This window comes from Scophthalmus maximus, chromosome 15, assembly GCF_022379125.1.
Source record: "Scophthalmus maximus strain ysfricsl-2021 chromosome 15, ASM2237912v1, whole genome shotgun sequence".
Lineage (NCBI taxonomy): Eukaryota > Metazoa > Chordata > Actinopteri > Pleuronectiformes > Scophthalmidae > Scophthalmus > Scophthalmus maximus.
The window spans coordinates 18,020,561-18,037,768 of NC_061529.1; the positions used below are offsets into that span (position 1 = coordinate 18,020,561).

Below are 17,208 nucleotides of genomic sequence, written 5' to 3' on the forward strand. Positions count from 1 at the left end.
TTTTTTTGCTCGTATTGAAAATCTTCACTGTTTTCCAGGACAATATTTTTGCCAGACTTTCTGCAGTTTGGTCTCAAGTTTGTGATACTAGATACACTCAAATTAAAGTCTTTAAGAAGGTAGAGCCAACAGATTATATGTACTCTTGAGACAATAAAAAGTTCAAGCCCATCAACATTTTTCCAGACCATGTATCCTGGGTTTTACACGCTCGGTGGGTGATGTTGCAACATAGTATTTTTTGGGATAATAGGCATTTTATAAAGCACTTTTCCAGTCTCAACCACTCAAAGTGCTTCCCAATGCGAGTCTCATTCACCCATTCCCTGAACACTCATGGAACACTTCTTCCTCTAGTCCCATTCACGTGGCTCAGTGTGCAGCTGGCAATATAGGGTTCAGTGTCTTGTCCGAGGACACTAAAAACATGCAGATTGGACGAGTCGCGTTATCAAACCACCGACTTTAGGCGCCCTGCCGAGCCACAAATGTCCCGTTTATAGATTTTGGCTTCACTGCACTAGGACACCTTTGACAAAAATAGATACATTAACGTATGATAATTATTCTATAGATTTTTTTTTTGAAGAAAGAAGATGTAACATTTCATCCACATTTCCTCCTTGGCATGCTCCCACCAAACTTTAAAAAAAAAAATGGCAACAATTAAAATATGCCCTTGACACCAAAAAATAAAAAAATGGACTGCTTTCTAAATGCAACATTTTTCAATAACTCTCACCAACTTAAAATCATCACCCCTCACCACACACAGTAAGCCGTTTTGTTAACCCATTTATTCACCAATTGGGACAAGTTCACATCTTATCTGAGTTGCCACTGTGACTATGGGTTCATGGTGGTGGACATCAGGACATGGCCCAGAAACTCAACGCAGAAAAAGAACACCGTTAAAACAAGAGGGCTGCAACAAATCTGGAAAAAAATAAAAATAAAAAAAAAATAAAGTCCAGTAGTCAGGAGACTTTACATGAGTTCATTTAATCCCAAGGGGTTTCTAGGGGACAACTGTAGAGGGAAGAGCTCATACAAACACTTCACTGTACATAAAGATTTACATTGTGTGGGGACATGATATATGGTCTCGCCTGGCAAGCCCACCTCCGGATCAAGCGGTTTTCTGTACAACAAAAGAGCCGGAGGCTCTGCATCTCAACTCCGCACCTACAGCGAGCAGCGTTTCAGATGACCTACAGAGTTGGGTTAAAATAAACCAATTACAGACAGAGTGCTGTCTCATCTATTGTTATGCTGGATATACAAAATACTCTAATACTATTTATTATATAACGACACTGAAATTAGGAATGCGGCCTGCTGTGTAGGCAAACTGGAACGCCACCAAACGATCTGTTGAGTCGTTTTCAATGCAAACTCCGACTGCAGAGTTGGTGTGCAGACTGATCAGACAGAGCAGGAGGAGAACTGGCATCACTTATTATTTTGCACGTTTTGCCCTCCTCCCAAAAAAATGGAGCATCTGTTCCTCAGACGGGGGCAAAAAGACAGGGAGCAGGACATCACCAACCTGCCATGGATTCAACATGTGTCCCTTGATTCTGTAAAACCACACGTTGTTCTGATAATAAAATCAAAAGCATGAAAAATAAAATGAAAGTTTATATAACTCTTTCAGGTCCATTTTGTGTGTGATTTGTATTTTTCCTCATTCATTCTTCTTCGCTCTCATTCTCGTGCTCCATGTCTTCCTCTCCGTTGGCTTTGGATTCTGTTCTGCTGTCTGGATTCTCATCTTCGTCCATCACCACCTCCTCATCCTCCTCCCAGTTCTGCGGAGGACACAAACGTGAACATCTCCATTTGTAAACATAACTAGTTTATTGTCATAACACTACTGATCCAATTACACCTCTTCTAGCATTAGTGATGCTTACTAATGAGAAACATGAACTGTTGAATATAAAAAAGGACAGACAGGAATGAATGGGAACGCCAAACAAAGCGGTAGAGCTAACTGGGGCTAAAGCTAGCATCCAACTTCCTTGCTCACTTTCCTCTCCTTCGCCTGGTCATGATACAAACAGCAACGCAGCCTGGCTGCCCGCACACAGCGACAATAGTAATCTTCCATTTCTGAGAATTCTGGTACAATGACAGGACGTCGACAGTGGCGGGGGAGGATCTCAAAGCTAATAGGCCATATCGCCTTGCAAATATTTCGCTGGAGGTAAATATTTCAACTTGAGCAACTAAACCCACTGACACTAATTAGGCATCTGCGCGGGCTGCGTGTCGACAGACGTCACTTTTCTGGGAAATTCACATGTAGTTGCGTCTTTGCATTGACATGTATGTAATCTACTTGTGTAAGTAATTTGCGTCGCCATTAGACATTTGAATGACATCTTTCTGACTGTACCACTTACATCAGAGTCGTCACCAGGAAGACCTTCGTCACCAGAGGCCTCATCTTCATCAGATGACTCTGTAAGGGGGCAAGTAAACAGAAACAAATCCTTCAGCTGATGACTCAAAACTGTTTTCATGACAATGCACACAGTGAAAGGAAAGGGGAAAGCCTTCCACACTTTCACTAGTTCATAAATTCCATGTGGGCAGATTGCAGGTATTAGCATTCCAATTCAACGGCTGGGTCATTTGGTTATGACAACAACACTGACTGTGCAGCAGCAGGAGAAATGTCAAAATGATTTGCTGAGGCTATCTGCACCATTAGGTCGGCAGGTCACCACCGGCTGCAAACAGTAACCAGTGGACGTTGATGCAGATTTTCAGTGCATATCTCAGTAGTAAATAGGATTATATGCTGCAGAGCTTATCAGCGATACAATGTGGTGTTAACATGACCCCCCCCCCCCCCCCCCCCCCCCCCCCCCCCCCCCTTCTCTGATCAGTCACAGGGAGTGGACTTTGATTTTCCTCCGGCAATGGTGGTTGACATGTTCACACTTCCCCAGTTTAAGTGTCATGAAAGCAAAGTGGAGGATGAGACTGGTAAACTTGAGTCTAAAGCTAATATTACAAAATGTACCCCACAAAAATCAATGAATGAAACCATTTTAGGCCAGGCAGACATTTTTAGAAGTGCTGCTGCATGTTGGGGAAAATGCAGCCATTATATACTGTAACAAATTTGAAACTGGCAGCCCTATTATCTGCATCTCCCCTGGGTGACTTTACAGTCCCAAATCTCATCCTATGTTCTGACAGATATAATTACACCAGCTCGTGCTGCGAAATTGTTAATGCATGTATAATTAATGCTTCCTATACCGGCCACCACCACAACAATTGGAATGGCACAGCAAGTGTTCGCACCTGAGAGATCAATTAATAAAACCCATTCTAACTGAAACCTTGTTTCACTAACTAGTCCGACAGCTCTGAAGCTTCCTGTCAGGTTCCCATTTTGGAGCCATAATAAGCCCAGTGCACAGCAGCATCCACAGGACGGTAACAACGTCCTGCACAGCATTTCCCTTCATGCATTTTTTTTTCCTCCAAATGAATCCTTACGAGTTGGAACTAAAGGCACAGCTTAATTATTTTGTGAAAGCCAATTTTTCTATGTGGTTCAATAAAGCGTTTTCTACAGTGCTGTAATGAGAAATGAGAATAAACAGAGTGGGGCCTTGTTGTTCTGCTCAAAGGGGAGGATCTGAACACTGCCGGTCAGGTTGCCAGGCAACAGGAGTCATGTTTGCGTGCGGTGCATCGCCAAGAATGGCTGAATGACGGGCAACATTGCTTTCATGAAACTCAACTGATTCAGTGAAGTCTCCATCGAGAGTCCCACACGACTTGAGGTGAATGGACAACAAACTGAATGCAAGTCTAAATAATGAGGAGCGTCAGAGTGACCTGTTGCTCTGCAGCATGTTGACGCTGCTCAATGCTTCTGACGTGTGCAACTGAGGAGTTAAGGATTCATACGAGATCCTCACACACTGCTCACTAGGGGGGCGGGCGATACAGCCTCAACATCATATCAAGATATTTTAAGGACATTTGCAATAACGATACTTATGACTGCATAGAATAAAAACCTTGAACATTTAGTTGGCGCTTGCAGGCAGCAGCATAGTGAAAACAAAAAAAGTATACGTAACTGCTTATCACTTAAATTGAACAATAACTAAAGTTACTTTAGGAGCCTGCCCAATGAAATCACTTAATCAAATAATGCAAGCTAGGTAACTCAAATGTGTCATTCGCGTCGCTATATCATTGATATCCCGATATGACCCTTTTTTTATCATTCAAAAATGTATTTGGGTATTTTCGTGGGCGGTATGGTATGGGACAGCCCTACTGCTCACCAGACCGACTCATCACTAGGACTCAGAGACAGACCCCGGTGCTAGACGTGATTTGAACGGCTTAGGGGACTGCAAAGTCACCAAGGAAGAAAGACTTTTAAGAACAAGGAAACTAGTCAGGAAGCATCATCAATGACACGGCATTATAACAGCATGTTTACCATGTTCTCTTAACAAGACAGCCCAGCTTTTCAGTCGTGTGAGAGTCAGTGGTACTGAAGACAAAGGACAAATATGAATAGAACAGTACTCACCCTCTTCATACACCAGCTTTGCTGTGTGGTCAACCTCTGCAACTGTGTTACCACTGTCACTTGTCGCCACCTAGTGGTCCAGGGGAAGACAGGCATGAAACTTCCAATGACAGATTTGTGCACATGATTTTTATTTCACATAAACCAAGGGGCATGAGATATGTGCTCTTTCAAAACACCTTTATTTCATTAGGTTTGTAAAAGCAGAAACATCCTGGCCAGACGTTTCGCCAATACTGACTTATGCAGTTTGTTGAGCTGATTCCCAACTGCGTTTGGACCATTTACATCTGTGGATTAATTGTTTTAATGTCACACACCCAGGCACGGTAGAGTTACAAGCAGTGCTCTTCTCAAGGTCAGGAGTATCAACTTTCCTTTTCTGAGACTCATAATCCCACTTGTCCTTGTAAAACTCTGTGGATGCATCATCATGTGCATTTATTGTGATGCTGATGTCAGGAGCGCAGATAGACCGTGCCAAGAACAATCGCCGTTTGCCTTAATGAGCAGATCTCTCCACCACAAGGTCAATAGAATCAACATTGCATTTTTTTATGATGATAATGGTCCTTGTAGGACAGATGTGCCCCGAGGACTGGGTCGGGATGCATGAGTTTAAATGCAAAATAATAAGAACAAAAAAATCCAAGCGGTAGACTGACAAATGTATTCGGTTTTTCAAAATTGAATCAAAATAATCCTGGAGCAATCAGTCAAGAAGAAGTGCAAACCTGAAACATTTCACACTTGTTATTCAGCAGAGCCGCCCTGAACAACTCACTGTGCTCTGCTAGTGCATGTACACTGAGCATTAGTCTTCATTGTGATCTTGGAGACAGTTTTGATATTTCCTCTGCCACAGTAATGTATGCCACAGATGATGTTTTGGGTCTCCGCACATTTCCCAGCTGAATTTTAAACAGCGGATTGTTGGGTAACATTCAGTATTTTTGAAGGTACGGCTGGGGTTTTCATCATCGGCATCCTCATCCTGAGTACGTGCATCCAAGTGATCCCTACCATCCGACTCAACTCTATACACTGCAGAGTCCAGCCGTTTAAAACACATCAAGGCAAAGATACTGTCCGTGTTAACACCGACCTGCGTCATCAGGAGATACAGTTTCCCATGCAGCTTGGTTAGCTTCTGGAACATCTTCACTCTGCTCTCAATCATGTGATACAGCACTCCCAGCTGGGTTACCAGGTCCGGCAGCTGTAACAAACACAGATCGATCAGTTAAAGGTGAAAACATTTCAGCGGCAGCAGAAAACACAAACAAGACGGCACTCGATGAAAAGGGGAGACCTCTGCCAAGGCCCCGGCTCCCCGGCTCACCACTGCTTTCATATAGTATATGCATTCAGCCTGCCACTAGACGAGAAGGTCATGGGCAAATGCCAAAGGGTCGCCGAAAGGTTTTGTCTCCTCATGATGGATAACGGTAAATGTTCTGTCTGTATGTACCACTTCACAGGTCAGGGGATATGTCACTGGAAAATCTAAATGTTGGTCGGGTGATGGTGCTATAGTTCAGGTCGCTGGGTTTCCCCCCCATCATGAAAAAAAATCAATAGCCTTCTCCATCTTAGAGCATTGGAGATATGTTGGTTGTTGTCACACCAACCGACAGAGTCAGAGGCAATTATTTAATCTCTGCCGAGTGGTGGAGGCAATGACTGCAGTTTCATATAAGATGAAATATGAACTTTGACAAGGAGAGGAGCTTTGCACAGAAGGGTGCTGTGTGTTGTATGCTTGTGTATTTTAAAATTGCTGTGTGCAGTGCTTAAGGGTAAATCAAAACATGAACTGTTTGGATCATGGAAAGACTGTGTGTGTGTGTGTGTGTGTATATGTCCGTCCACTCCCCTCACTGTTTAAAAAACAGTGTTCAAGCCCCATCAGATTTCAATCAACTGCAAAAGCTCACATTCCTGAATAGCAAATATAAATCAATAAGCATTCCTTTTATATTAAATATCTAATATTCCTTACCTCTGCCGAGGAGGTAATGGGATTGTTTTGTTGTTAGCAGGGTTACTCAAATTTTAATGAAATTAACATTTTATCAAAGATGTGATTAAATTTTAGGAGGGATCCAGATGTGGATTTTTTTGAAGGATTCTTCAGCATTGTGAGCTCTGCGAGTGCTCTTGTAGTTTCATCGGCGTTTGTCTCTGTTTGTACTGTGAATTTCTGTCCACAAGATTACTCAAAAATTACTCAACCCATTTCCATGAAATTTTGCACAGGGGTGGGACATGACCCCAGTGAGGACCTGTTAAATATTCGAGTTGATCCGGATAAACCAGCAGATCCCAGAATTTTTTTAGCAATTTCTTTAACATGGTGAGATAGCGTGTTAACCCTTGGCGTATGTATGCGCCCTTCTAGGTAATTCTTTTATTATCATTTTTTTTTTAATCTTCTCCCATTCACAATACCTTCAATACTGATGTTATCACGCAGGTACCTCTGCGAAGGAGCTCATGTGATTGGTTTTGTTTGTCTGTTTTTAGCAGGATTAATCAAAAAGTTTAGGACATATTATCATGAAAACTTTTTATCGGTCTTTGCCATGGTAACAGATGATTTAATTCTTGGAGACAATCCAGGGTTTTTCACTATTGTGAGATATCTTCACAAAAACATTGGTCAGAGGGAGATGAAAATGCAATGTTTTGCGTGAAACAGCATAAAGGTACGAGCCCCAAGCCCTTGGCGGAGGTCTGCACTCTTGATTGTTTTGTATATGCACCATGTCATGTTCGGCACGTCACCCTGTCTTTCTTTTCCTATTTCAATCACTTAGAATCACTTCTGTTGGGATTTTGATTTGCACCATTGTAAACCAGCGTAGCACAAGTCAAACAAGCATTGACAAACTAGAGGCTGATGGCTTCGTATCAGCAGTACAAGCACAGTGTGATGTGGACTCACCGATGACAGGTATGATGTGTGGTGCATGATTACTGCCTTGAGCCACCGTACCATGAGAGCCGCCCTGTAGGAAGCAACAAATGCATATGATGTGAAAAGAAGGAAACTTGCTTTCTGATTGTATTTATATTGCACTCAGTATTTGCATTATTCACAGTATTTAGTGTGTACAAACACCGAACTTAAGCCAATCAAAGGCAACTGTCAGTTTTTTTTTACTTACATAAAAGGATGGCCCTGGAGCCTCTTGGTGATCTACAGAGGAGGAAGAAAATGGCTGAATTTAAACTGAATGAACTAGAGTAAACACAACATTACTTAGAAATCCTTAAAGTGTCAGAGAAGACCTGGGCAGACAAAACACTCACCTGTTCCAATAATGGTAAAACAGCAGGGAGGGGTAACCGAGCAACCGTTTTCTTTATTATATTCTCTTTGCGAGTTTGGAATACTTTCTGTCAGAGACAGGGGGAAAAAACAAAGCTATTAAACTGATTTGACAAATCGAAGATGCAGGGGTTTACACCAAGTGCATATGAATATTCAGTACAGTCAGGTCAACTTGTTGGACATTTGAGCCTTAAGACTTCCTTTGAAAGATTCTTTTGGGGGTTGAGTTAAAATTTCATTACATTATCAAACAGTTTAATTTGGACTTAACTTGAATAGAAAAAATGACCAGCATCTTCAAGCCAAGCAAACTTAGCATCAACTGAATGTTTTATTTCAGAAGCCAGCTGAGAGGAGAACTTACATTTAGGATGTTGGGGTCGTCGCTCTCCAGGCCCTGAACCAGCAGCACGGCAAAGTTGTCCGTCTGCAAAGAGGCCATCCCTTTGGGAGCTCCCTTCTCAGAGGTGACTGTAGACAGATCAATTTCACCAAGTCGCTCCGCTATTGACATCTAAAGAGGGAAAGTTGTTTTTAAGTAAACAGGAATTGGCTCAGTTCACATACTAACTGTATCCACCTGACCCAGAGTTCTACCTATACCTCATGAAACATCAATATGACACGACCTTTAATATGTTCTTGTGTTTGAATAACTTATTCAGGCCAAGTGGAACGAATTTTATGGAGGTATATTAATTTTCTTCAGTACATTAAAGTTTCTACATCAAACAAATAAAAAAAACACACCAGATCAGAAATAAATGAGCATAGTACATGCAGATGACATAATGCCATCAAACTCCAAACTGCAGTTAAAACTTCTGATCCTTCTGATCATGTACCATCTTCCGTCTACTGGCTGATTTGGATAAGTGTGTGACTGTACCCTTTCAATTCAATTTGTATTTGTATAGCGCCATATCACAACATACATTGTCTCAAGGCACTTTAAATTATGAGCCTTTGCTCATAATGTTTGGATTCGAAGGGTTATCATCTCACCTCTTTGGTGTCTGTGTCTTTTTTCCTCTTCTCTGATCCCCGAGCGGTTCCCTTCACCGGGGCTTGGTGGCCAGGAAGCCCTGGGACCAACACTTTGCTCTTGGTGTTAACAATCGGGGTTTTCACCTGGATTAAGGCACACGTTTCACATTTAACTTTAGTCACAGTTACAGTTTGAATTTATCTGACGTGCTCATAGATTGGAAGATAACATCCAATAAGACCTGAAGAACATGCCCAGACCACGATGGTCTTGTTGACTAATTTAAAAGAAAACAAAAGGTCAGATTGTTACCTTGGAAACTGTGGTTTCCATGGAAAGGGACAGACTGGTCTGAACATCCCGGGTCAAACAGACATGTCTCTCTGATGTGTTAATCTCCTGTTAAGATGGAGGGAAGGTGGCAGGTCAATGCAGAGTCTGAACAACAGGTTTCTTTCAAGGCTGACAATAATTCTTTCCTCTTAAATTACCAAAGCTAGACAAGTACACCAATAAAGAGAGATTTCTAACAATCTAACAAAATGAAAGCTTATTAAATAACATGTGAAGGACAAGAGACAAGGCCAAACTTATTGTTTAATCTCTCTAATATGATGTGAACATCATACATTTGTATGGGTACGATACTATATGATTCTAGGCCCGTTTGCTTCATCAACGTGCATAAAAAAAATACGAGTGGGCGCGTGCATAACAACACTGCTGCTGATAAAAAAATTCTAGTACACTGCACACATGTACTATCATAGCCTCCTGTATACTCACCACCTTCTCCATAACAGGCTGTAGGTGGTTGCCGTAGGACAGCAGGACTGTCCGACTATCGGCCCCGAGGACCGCTGCCAGCAGGGGGATGGGCACTGGGGAGACTTTTGTGTCCGACATCTGCACCGTACACACGGGTGACAAAGGCTTCTTGCAGGGTCTGTGGAGACAGATGTTGAGACGGGCTGTGAGCGCAGGAAGTGTACAACGCTGATTAAAATGTCCTCGTTGAGATTTAAAGTGTAACAGCGATGAGTTTGCCACATGACGCGTAATAAAATTTAGAATTACTGCATCGGGGAGGGAGGGAATATTTCTCATATTTCCCATTTGCTGGTGGTGCAACGTCCCCTAGCAGCCATTAGGAAGCAAACACGCAAACTTTAAATGTGAACAAATAGGAAAATGACTTAAAGACTCCACAGAGGCGCTGTGTCTAAATTATACAACAGTTTGAAGTGCGCAATTCAGAAGTTGACCTGCTCGGGGTTTTCGGGGCTTACCCGTTCAAAAAGTGCTCAAAGAGATGCAACTGGCCATCCTTACACACCACCGCCAGCTTCACCGGCTGTAAAACAACAAACGCCACACACAGATAAGCGTTTGCACATGATAAACAGGTGATCAAAGGGTCCCTATGAGAAAATTAAATCTGATGTCCCGTCAAAAAGTAAATGGCAGCACATGCAGTTACTTTTCACTTGTTTTGTCATCTCAACAGAATAATGGGACACAAATTGGGTTTAACTGTATCTTACATGGACGTTTAGCTCAAGGTTGCAGTTTTGCAGTTGCTAAATTGATGAGGTGAGGCATTTCAGTACAACTACGGGCAAAGTTAAAATCCTGATATACACTTGTCTGCCCTCTGACCTCTTCCTTGCTGTTGGAGGTGACGAGATCGATGTGCTGAGGCTCGTCCGTCAGTGTGAAGGACACCACCGAGTTCTTGTCCTTTCCGTCTTCTCGTACTTGCCTGCAGCGAGACAACTCAGTATCAGCCCGACGATAACAAGAGCGTCACCCATTGAAACCATCCAAATGACAGCTCCACGCAACTTGGCATCACCACAACGACTTAAGATTTGAGCACTCACCATACACTGAGCAGTCGATCATGTGCGGCACCAGATAGGAAATAGAGGCCGTTGCTGTCGGGAGGTCGTGTGGTGGCGAAGCACAGGGTCGTCACAGCTGTGGAGTGGCCTGTGAATTTCTGCACAGAGGGAAAAAAAAAAAGAACAGAGCAGGAATATTGAGTAAATTCTTACAGGAAAGGTCAGAGTCTGGCTTATAACATTTACCACCATTGCTCTGTGGTTAGGTTGCAGCTTCTAACATATGTGCATAAAAAAACAGAAGCTAGAAGTTGTTCAATAAATATTTATGTATGTTGTAGCCTCACTCACCCTGTAAACCTCCTTGGTGTCCAGGTCCCACATCTTGATTATCTGTCCAGCCGAGAGCAGCAGCTTCCCATCGTGGCTCACACACAAACTGGTCACTGCAGCACGGTCTGCCTTCCACTTGCTTTGTCAACAATGGACAGAAAAAGACGGTGGTTGGAGCATGTGTTCATCCATTTTGGTGAAGGTTTTTGGTCTGACTATTTTTATTGGATTCTGTTATTTAAAAAAATAACTGCTTTATTGTCCTTTTTTCGCTAACCTCCAAGTGGCACTTCCAATATTGCGTTCCCAATCACTGCATTTTTGCCTGAAATTTTACAGCCACATTCAGCTGTTACTGTTGCACTCGGCCTGACATCAGCAGGAGATGTAACGCAGCTCTCAACACTCTCCAAAACCATTTTGTCCACCGCAAACGGGCTTTACACTGAGCATCAGGGGAGGATTTATGGTGACGTTAGAGGTCATGACTGAACCAACTGGCTGTGCTGCTAATATATCAGCCACCAGAGAACTAGTCCTCATGATGAGGTACTGTGAAACTAAAAGCATGATATGGCTTGTTGGTGCGTTTCAGTGCTTCTGAGTGAAGTCTCAAGTCCTAACCCCAGCGCTAGAGCGGTCTACTTATACCATCAGTCCCTTTTCTACATTAGAAAAAACAATGGAGAAGCTGAGACTACTTTGGAGTTGGGCATTCTTCCAACATACAGCACATTTAAGCAGCTGAAACAAAAACATTTGAGTAGCAGTTGGCAGTTATTCTTATTCAGGAATAAGACACCCGTGTGTTTTTCCCCCCCTTTTAGAGTTACCCACGTACGCCTTTGTGAAATAATAGTTGAACTCAATCAATGAATTGTGGCACCTAATTCTGGGGACCCAACTAAATATAACGGTCTCATATGGGGCTGCAACTAGCGATTATTTTCTTTATGGATTAATCTGTTGATTAATTTCTCGCTTAATCGAATGGCCCATAAAATGTTGATTGTGTTACCCAAACCCCAAGATGATGTTTTGTTCTGACCACACACCAAAGATATTTGGTTTACCTTCATAGAGGAGCAAAGAAACTAAAAATATTCACATTAAAGAAGCTAAAATCAGAGAATTTGGGCATTGGTGTGTACCTGAATCTATGTACCAATCCGATACTTAGTCTTTAAAGTACAGAAGTTTCACCCAGATAAAACAATTTTCTTTCCTCAGAAACCATTTCTTCACAGCTCCAAAACAGCTGATGCGCTGTACTGCCACAGGTAGGCACAGTTCTTAAGAGCAGTAAAGAAGTGATTTCCATTAGTTTGGTGTTAGCCAGAGCTAGAGAAAATGTCAGAAATCTGGCAATATTTCATGCTGGAAAGTCCCACAAGTAAAACTGACGTGAAAAATATGGTTGTTTCATACTGTTACTGTGAAAAGATGCATAGACCAGGTTCTTTTATTTTTCTCAACTGTGGCTGCACGTTATGTTTTTCAAAAGGACGTAATTGTTAATTATGTTGACTGTTGCTGTTACTGTGCTGTTTACAACTGTAAAGTTTTTATATTTTTATTATCAGTGGCTGCACTTAAACAGCTATTTAAAGGAAGTAGTTGTTGTTCATTCCTAGATATATTTATTTGTGTTTTTTAATTATTTTTCAGTATTGAAACTAGTTTCATTGTGAACGTTTGTCTCATGTTCATCTTTTCAGCTTAAGTGTACAACAGAAACAACAGGGCTGGCCGTTCCAATAGTTTGAGGGATTGTACTTTTACAGGTACGTTTGGTGAAAAAGTTCGGTGAATGAGATTGGTCTTTTCTGACAGGACATATTTATACTTTACTGTGCTCCACAAATGCAGTCTCCGTTTGAGAGATTAACAATGACTTCAGACTCTCTGACTCTGTAATGTAAAGGAAATCTGCCAGTTGATCTGGAACAGGTCCTTTTCCACAACATTTGTATTAAAACACTGGAACCGTAAGTATCACCATGGTTGAGTGAACTGCAGAGCAGTCAAAATAAATACAAATCAACCAGAAGCTTCAACCACGTTGTACATTTGCAATCCTGCAACTATTTTGAGCAAAACAAGTGTCTTATCTGAATGTTTGCGAGTGAAATACTCAGTCAAAATCAGATTGGGGGGGGGGGGCCACGACAGTCACTGCCGTCGCCCAAAAGAGTCTGTATCGAGCCAAAGCTAAAGTCTTATTAGCTGTCACTAACTGACGGTTATTCAATAAAGAACAAAATGAAGCTTGACTGTTATCTGGGTACTGTCCTCCCTGAAGGCCAGTGCCTATACAGATCATTGTGATTGTAAAGACATGTCACGGCTGGACTGTGTCCCTGTGTAGTTAGGCAGGACCACGAGAGAGGAGACGGTGAAAACTGTGACATGTTTAAGATGCATGAGATGATGAATGTTTCTGGTCACAAGTTTCTCAAGTAGGTAATTGAGCAGACAAAACAGAAAATAACCTCACTTCAATAACTTCACTTTCAGATTGACTAAGAGGTAAAGAACTGAAAAGTCTAATTTTCCGTCACCATTTCATTGTGATTTTTTTATACAATATTATTCCCATTTAGATATTAAGCTTAACATTGTGACTCAATATAGCTGATTGATCTTGTTTGGTCAGGTGTGGACATTCATTTAATTCTCAAATTAAATAATCAGGAGATGCTCCTATATTCTTTTCCATGCTGTTTTTTTTTAAACAAACCATCTTCACAAGCAAAGTATATACTGACCTCCGCATCTTCCCCGTTTGCAGATCCCATTCAATAATGTTTGTATCATCTGAGCCGCTGTATAATAAACTGTCTTCAGGGTGCCACTGGACACAATTCACTCCTCCACTATGGCCTCCATCCTGGCAGAGACAGATCACAGAGTTAGCAGGGGTAAACAAATTGTCCCATAATTCAACAGTAAAGACTTCAAATAGTGACAATGTAGCACTGAGTTATTGCTCAACTGTCCAGGGTTCCCCCTGGACATTTGTTAGTGTAAGTAACTGCGTGTCAGGGGTGTTGACTGAAATTAATGGCCATTTTTTGAGGCTGTAGTTTGTTGTGCTATAGAATTTTGATTGCATTATATTACACAATATCTCTATTTTAAAATACTATCTGAGTTTATCATAAACCCTGGCGGTTGGGCAGACAGTCAATCATTTCCGGCCAACTACTTTCAAACTGTTTCAAAGTTGACCAATTGGTCTATAATATCGCCGCTTATGTTTACCGATATGAAATCTGTCATTGTTCAGAACAAACAACGTGGGGAAATTTACATTTGTGTTGACTAACATTAATTATGTTTATTTTCTTAATTCAAGTTCTATATATGGTTGTATTTGTCTTCTGATTCATAGTTTTTTATGATAAAGTTTATGGTTACTAAACTAAAATAGCAAGCCTCAATTGCAGTTCTTTGTCATAAAGGTTTGACAAAGAATCGTGTGTATATATATATATATATATATATATACTGGCCGATGTGTCGTATCAGAAATCTTTAGAGTTAACCCTAACCCCTAACTTTAGCCAAATGAAGGATTTTAGTTATCTGGTGTTTGAATCTTAAGTTATCAGAGGAATCAGAGGAACCAAGAGACCCTCTCAAAGCCTCTGGTGACTACCTGAAACAACTTAATTTTTTTCCTGAAAGTGCTTAATTCAGCAGATTTATACAGTTTTAATTACCTGCTCTGTTTTTTTTAGAGTGGAGGAGGCTTCTATGGATAATTTGTCTTCTGAATGATGAAAACTTCTAAACCTAAAAACAAACTGAGCACTTATAATATGCGATGAGCAGCTCAACTAACTGCCTGCGGCACCTTCTGACGTCTAACAGCGTTGGACAAACACTGATTTATAATATGAAACCGCGTCATTCAGTGTTATTACTGGTTTCAAATACCTGGTCCATTTGTTTTGGAGAGGGGGAGCCCTCTGTGGATGATTTAGAAATATCTTTACTTTAAATCAAACTTTAAGAAGAACACAGGCCGATAAGTGGTGATAGACAACTTTAGCAACTTTCAAGTTGTCAAGCAAATGTATCCTCAGTCAAGGACATTGTCACAATAGGCCCATAATCAGTTTTTTGGTACAGTGCAACCAGTAACTACAGCCTCAGAAATGAACATGTCTGACAGTTTCAGCGAGTGAATATGTTCCCCTACATTATCTTCGAATGTGTAGTGTGCCATCAGCTCAGTGAAACCAGTGTGGATGCGGGTCAGCTCAAGGTTTTTTTTTTACTTTTACATGAAAAAGTACTTTTTAATTTACATGTTTTATGAAAAGTATTGAAGGACCTGTACGGGGTTTAACAGAAAATAACCTCCTCGGTTAAAATGTGCTTTCTGTTCCACGGTCGCAGGGATGCGGCATGTAAAAGAATGTACAAATCAGTGTGAGAAGTGTGGAACCCACCAGGGTACAGTGCAGTGCCCCCTTTGCTGCGCTGTAGATGAGCACAGTTCCCGCTGCTGTGCCCATCGCCAGCAGGTCTGCCTTCTCCTCCGACTGCCCTGCCTCCGATCGCCTCTTCTTCTTCTTGGGCCCCTCCTGAAACGACACACAAGTAGAATAAAGCCGGACTTTAAAAAAAAAAACTCAGGAGTGATGACAGGAGTGTGAGCATGCTTGGTACAACTGGAGGATTCACGTCAAATCCCAAAGCCTTTTTAACACTGGGTTGGAATTCCCCACCAGCACCACTGGCAGACGGTGAAGTGCAGACAGATTTACCAATCTTAAATCAAAAGGTGTCTGCACCTCTTGATTTAAGATTGGTAAATCAAATGGCGATCTGGGTTGAACAACCCGAGGTGAGATCATGAACATTACTGATGTATAAATATCATAGATGCAACAAAACAGATCCCATTCACCACGGCGCTCGAATAATTGATTTTGCTATTTATTTATTCGTCATAAACTCAACCTCTTCACAGACGTGGAAGAGACTCTCCTGGTGTAAAACTTTTTGTGAAGCCCTCCTCCTCCGTGAGAGTGTCATGGTGGCACACGCTCCTGGAAGCTTCGCCGAGCTAATGCTAACTTCAATAACGCGTTTATTAGCAGCACGTGACGGGCCGGAGTCGGTGACAAATCGCGGCTCGGGTGAATTCGGCGGAGACGCGCATTCTGCGCGGGGTCCGGTTTGTCCGCAAACGGCAAAAAAACCCCAAACCAGCACGTTGTCCGGGACTTTCACGGGACCGCCATGTGGGACCAACATGTGCGTCCTGCGCAGCTGTTGAAATCGAGCTAACGGCTAACGCGACTCCTTTTCGCTAGCTCGGCGCTAGCGCCTCCGTCCACCCGGAGCCGGCGGCGCCGGGGCCTTGTGCGAAAAAAAGCACTGGACACGCGTTCGAGCTGTGATGTGCGCGCGTCTAGGAGAGCCACTCTCGCGGACGGCTTCCTCGGGCCTCGCTAGCTGGCGCAGCTAGCAGCGGGGTGTTCCTCATCAGCCGCCCCCACCCCACGTACCTTGACTGTCCGGCATGGTCCCCAGGCTATGCAGGTACAAGTGGCGCTCAGGTGGGCTGAAGGCACGTACTCTTGGTGAAGGGATTTGCTGTCTGTGTTCCAAACGCGAAGTCGGCCATCCTGGGCACACAGCGCTAAGTACTGTCGCGGTTTGGGCGAGAAAATGCAAGGCAGCAGCTGCGTGGAGCCGCCAGCGTGAGCCGCCATTTCTGAAGCGCCTGCTTTGCGTCTGCGACGCTGGTTTACACGAACCACGTGTAGCCCCCTGTGCGGACATGCGCGTAGGCTGCGTCGGGAGCGCCGCCCTCCAATCGGCTGCTGCCGACTGTGTTCCGCGCTGCTTCGCGTTCCCACGTAAAGGCCGGAACTGTATTGTACATTTCACAACTTATTAAAAAAACGCAGTCATGCGATTTAAGTACTTTCTTCAGTAATGACTTTTTTTTTGTTGAAAAAACTGACACCAGTATTCCAATACTTTTTTTTTTATCACTACCAGTAAAATAATACAATTCGTTCTGCATCACATCCCGATGGTTTGTTAAGGTGCGCTCTTCATATTTCGAGGGTACCTGAACGCACCGACAACAAATGCAGTTTAATTT

The 17,208-nt window shown here is 42.5% G+C and overlaps 1 protein-coding gene across 1 annotated transcript; it reads right to left on the reverse strand.

The window, feature by feature from the left end:
* Positions 1-983: 983 nt before the first annotated feature.
* wdr43 (WD repeat domain 43) lies at positions 984-16,912 on the reverse strand. Its single transcript, XM_035610118.2, has 18 exons — positions 16,604-16,912; positions 15,539-15,673; positions 13,847-13,968; positions 11,097-11,217; positions 10,785-10,903; positions 10,561-10,663; positions 10,191-10,255; positions 9,688-9,847; positions 9,214-9,300; positions 8,919-9,044; positions 8,278-8,427; positions 7,892-7,978; positions 7,747-7,778; positions 7,524-7,587; positions 5,682-5,795; positions 4,577-4,646; positions 2,409-2,467; positions 984-1,811 (listed from the first exon to the last, which is right to left on the reverse strand). Exons 1-18 carry the CDS (start codon positions 16,808-16,810, stop codon positions 1,692-1,694), a joined length of 1,941 nt encoding a protein of 646 aa, XP_035466011.1. The 5' UTR covers positions 16,811-16,912; the 3' UTR covers positions 984-1,691.
* Positions 16,913-17,208: the final 296 nt, after the last annotated feature.

Bases quoted from the DNA above. Each gene is read 5' to 3' on its own strand.
- wdr43 (XM_035610118.2), bottom strand. From the start codon at position 16,810: ATGGCGGCTCACGCTGGCGGCTCCACGCAGCTGCTGCCTTGCATTTTC. The intron at 11,218-13,846 runs GTCAGTATATAC...TTGTTGACAAAG, and splicing joins CAAACGGGGAAGATGCGGAG to CAAGTGGAAGGCAGACCGTG. The intron at 7,779-7,891 runs GTGAGTGTTTTG...CCTCCTCTGTAG, and splicing joins TTTTACCATTATTGGAACAG to ATCACCAAGAGGCTCCAGGG.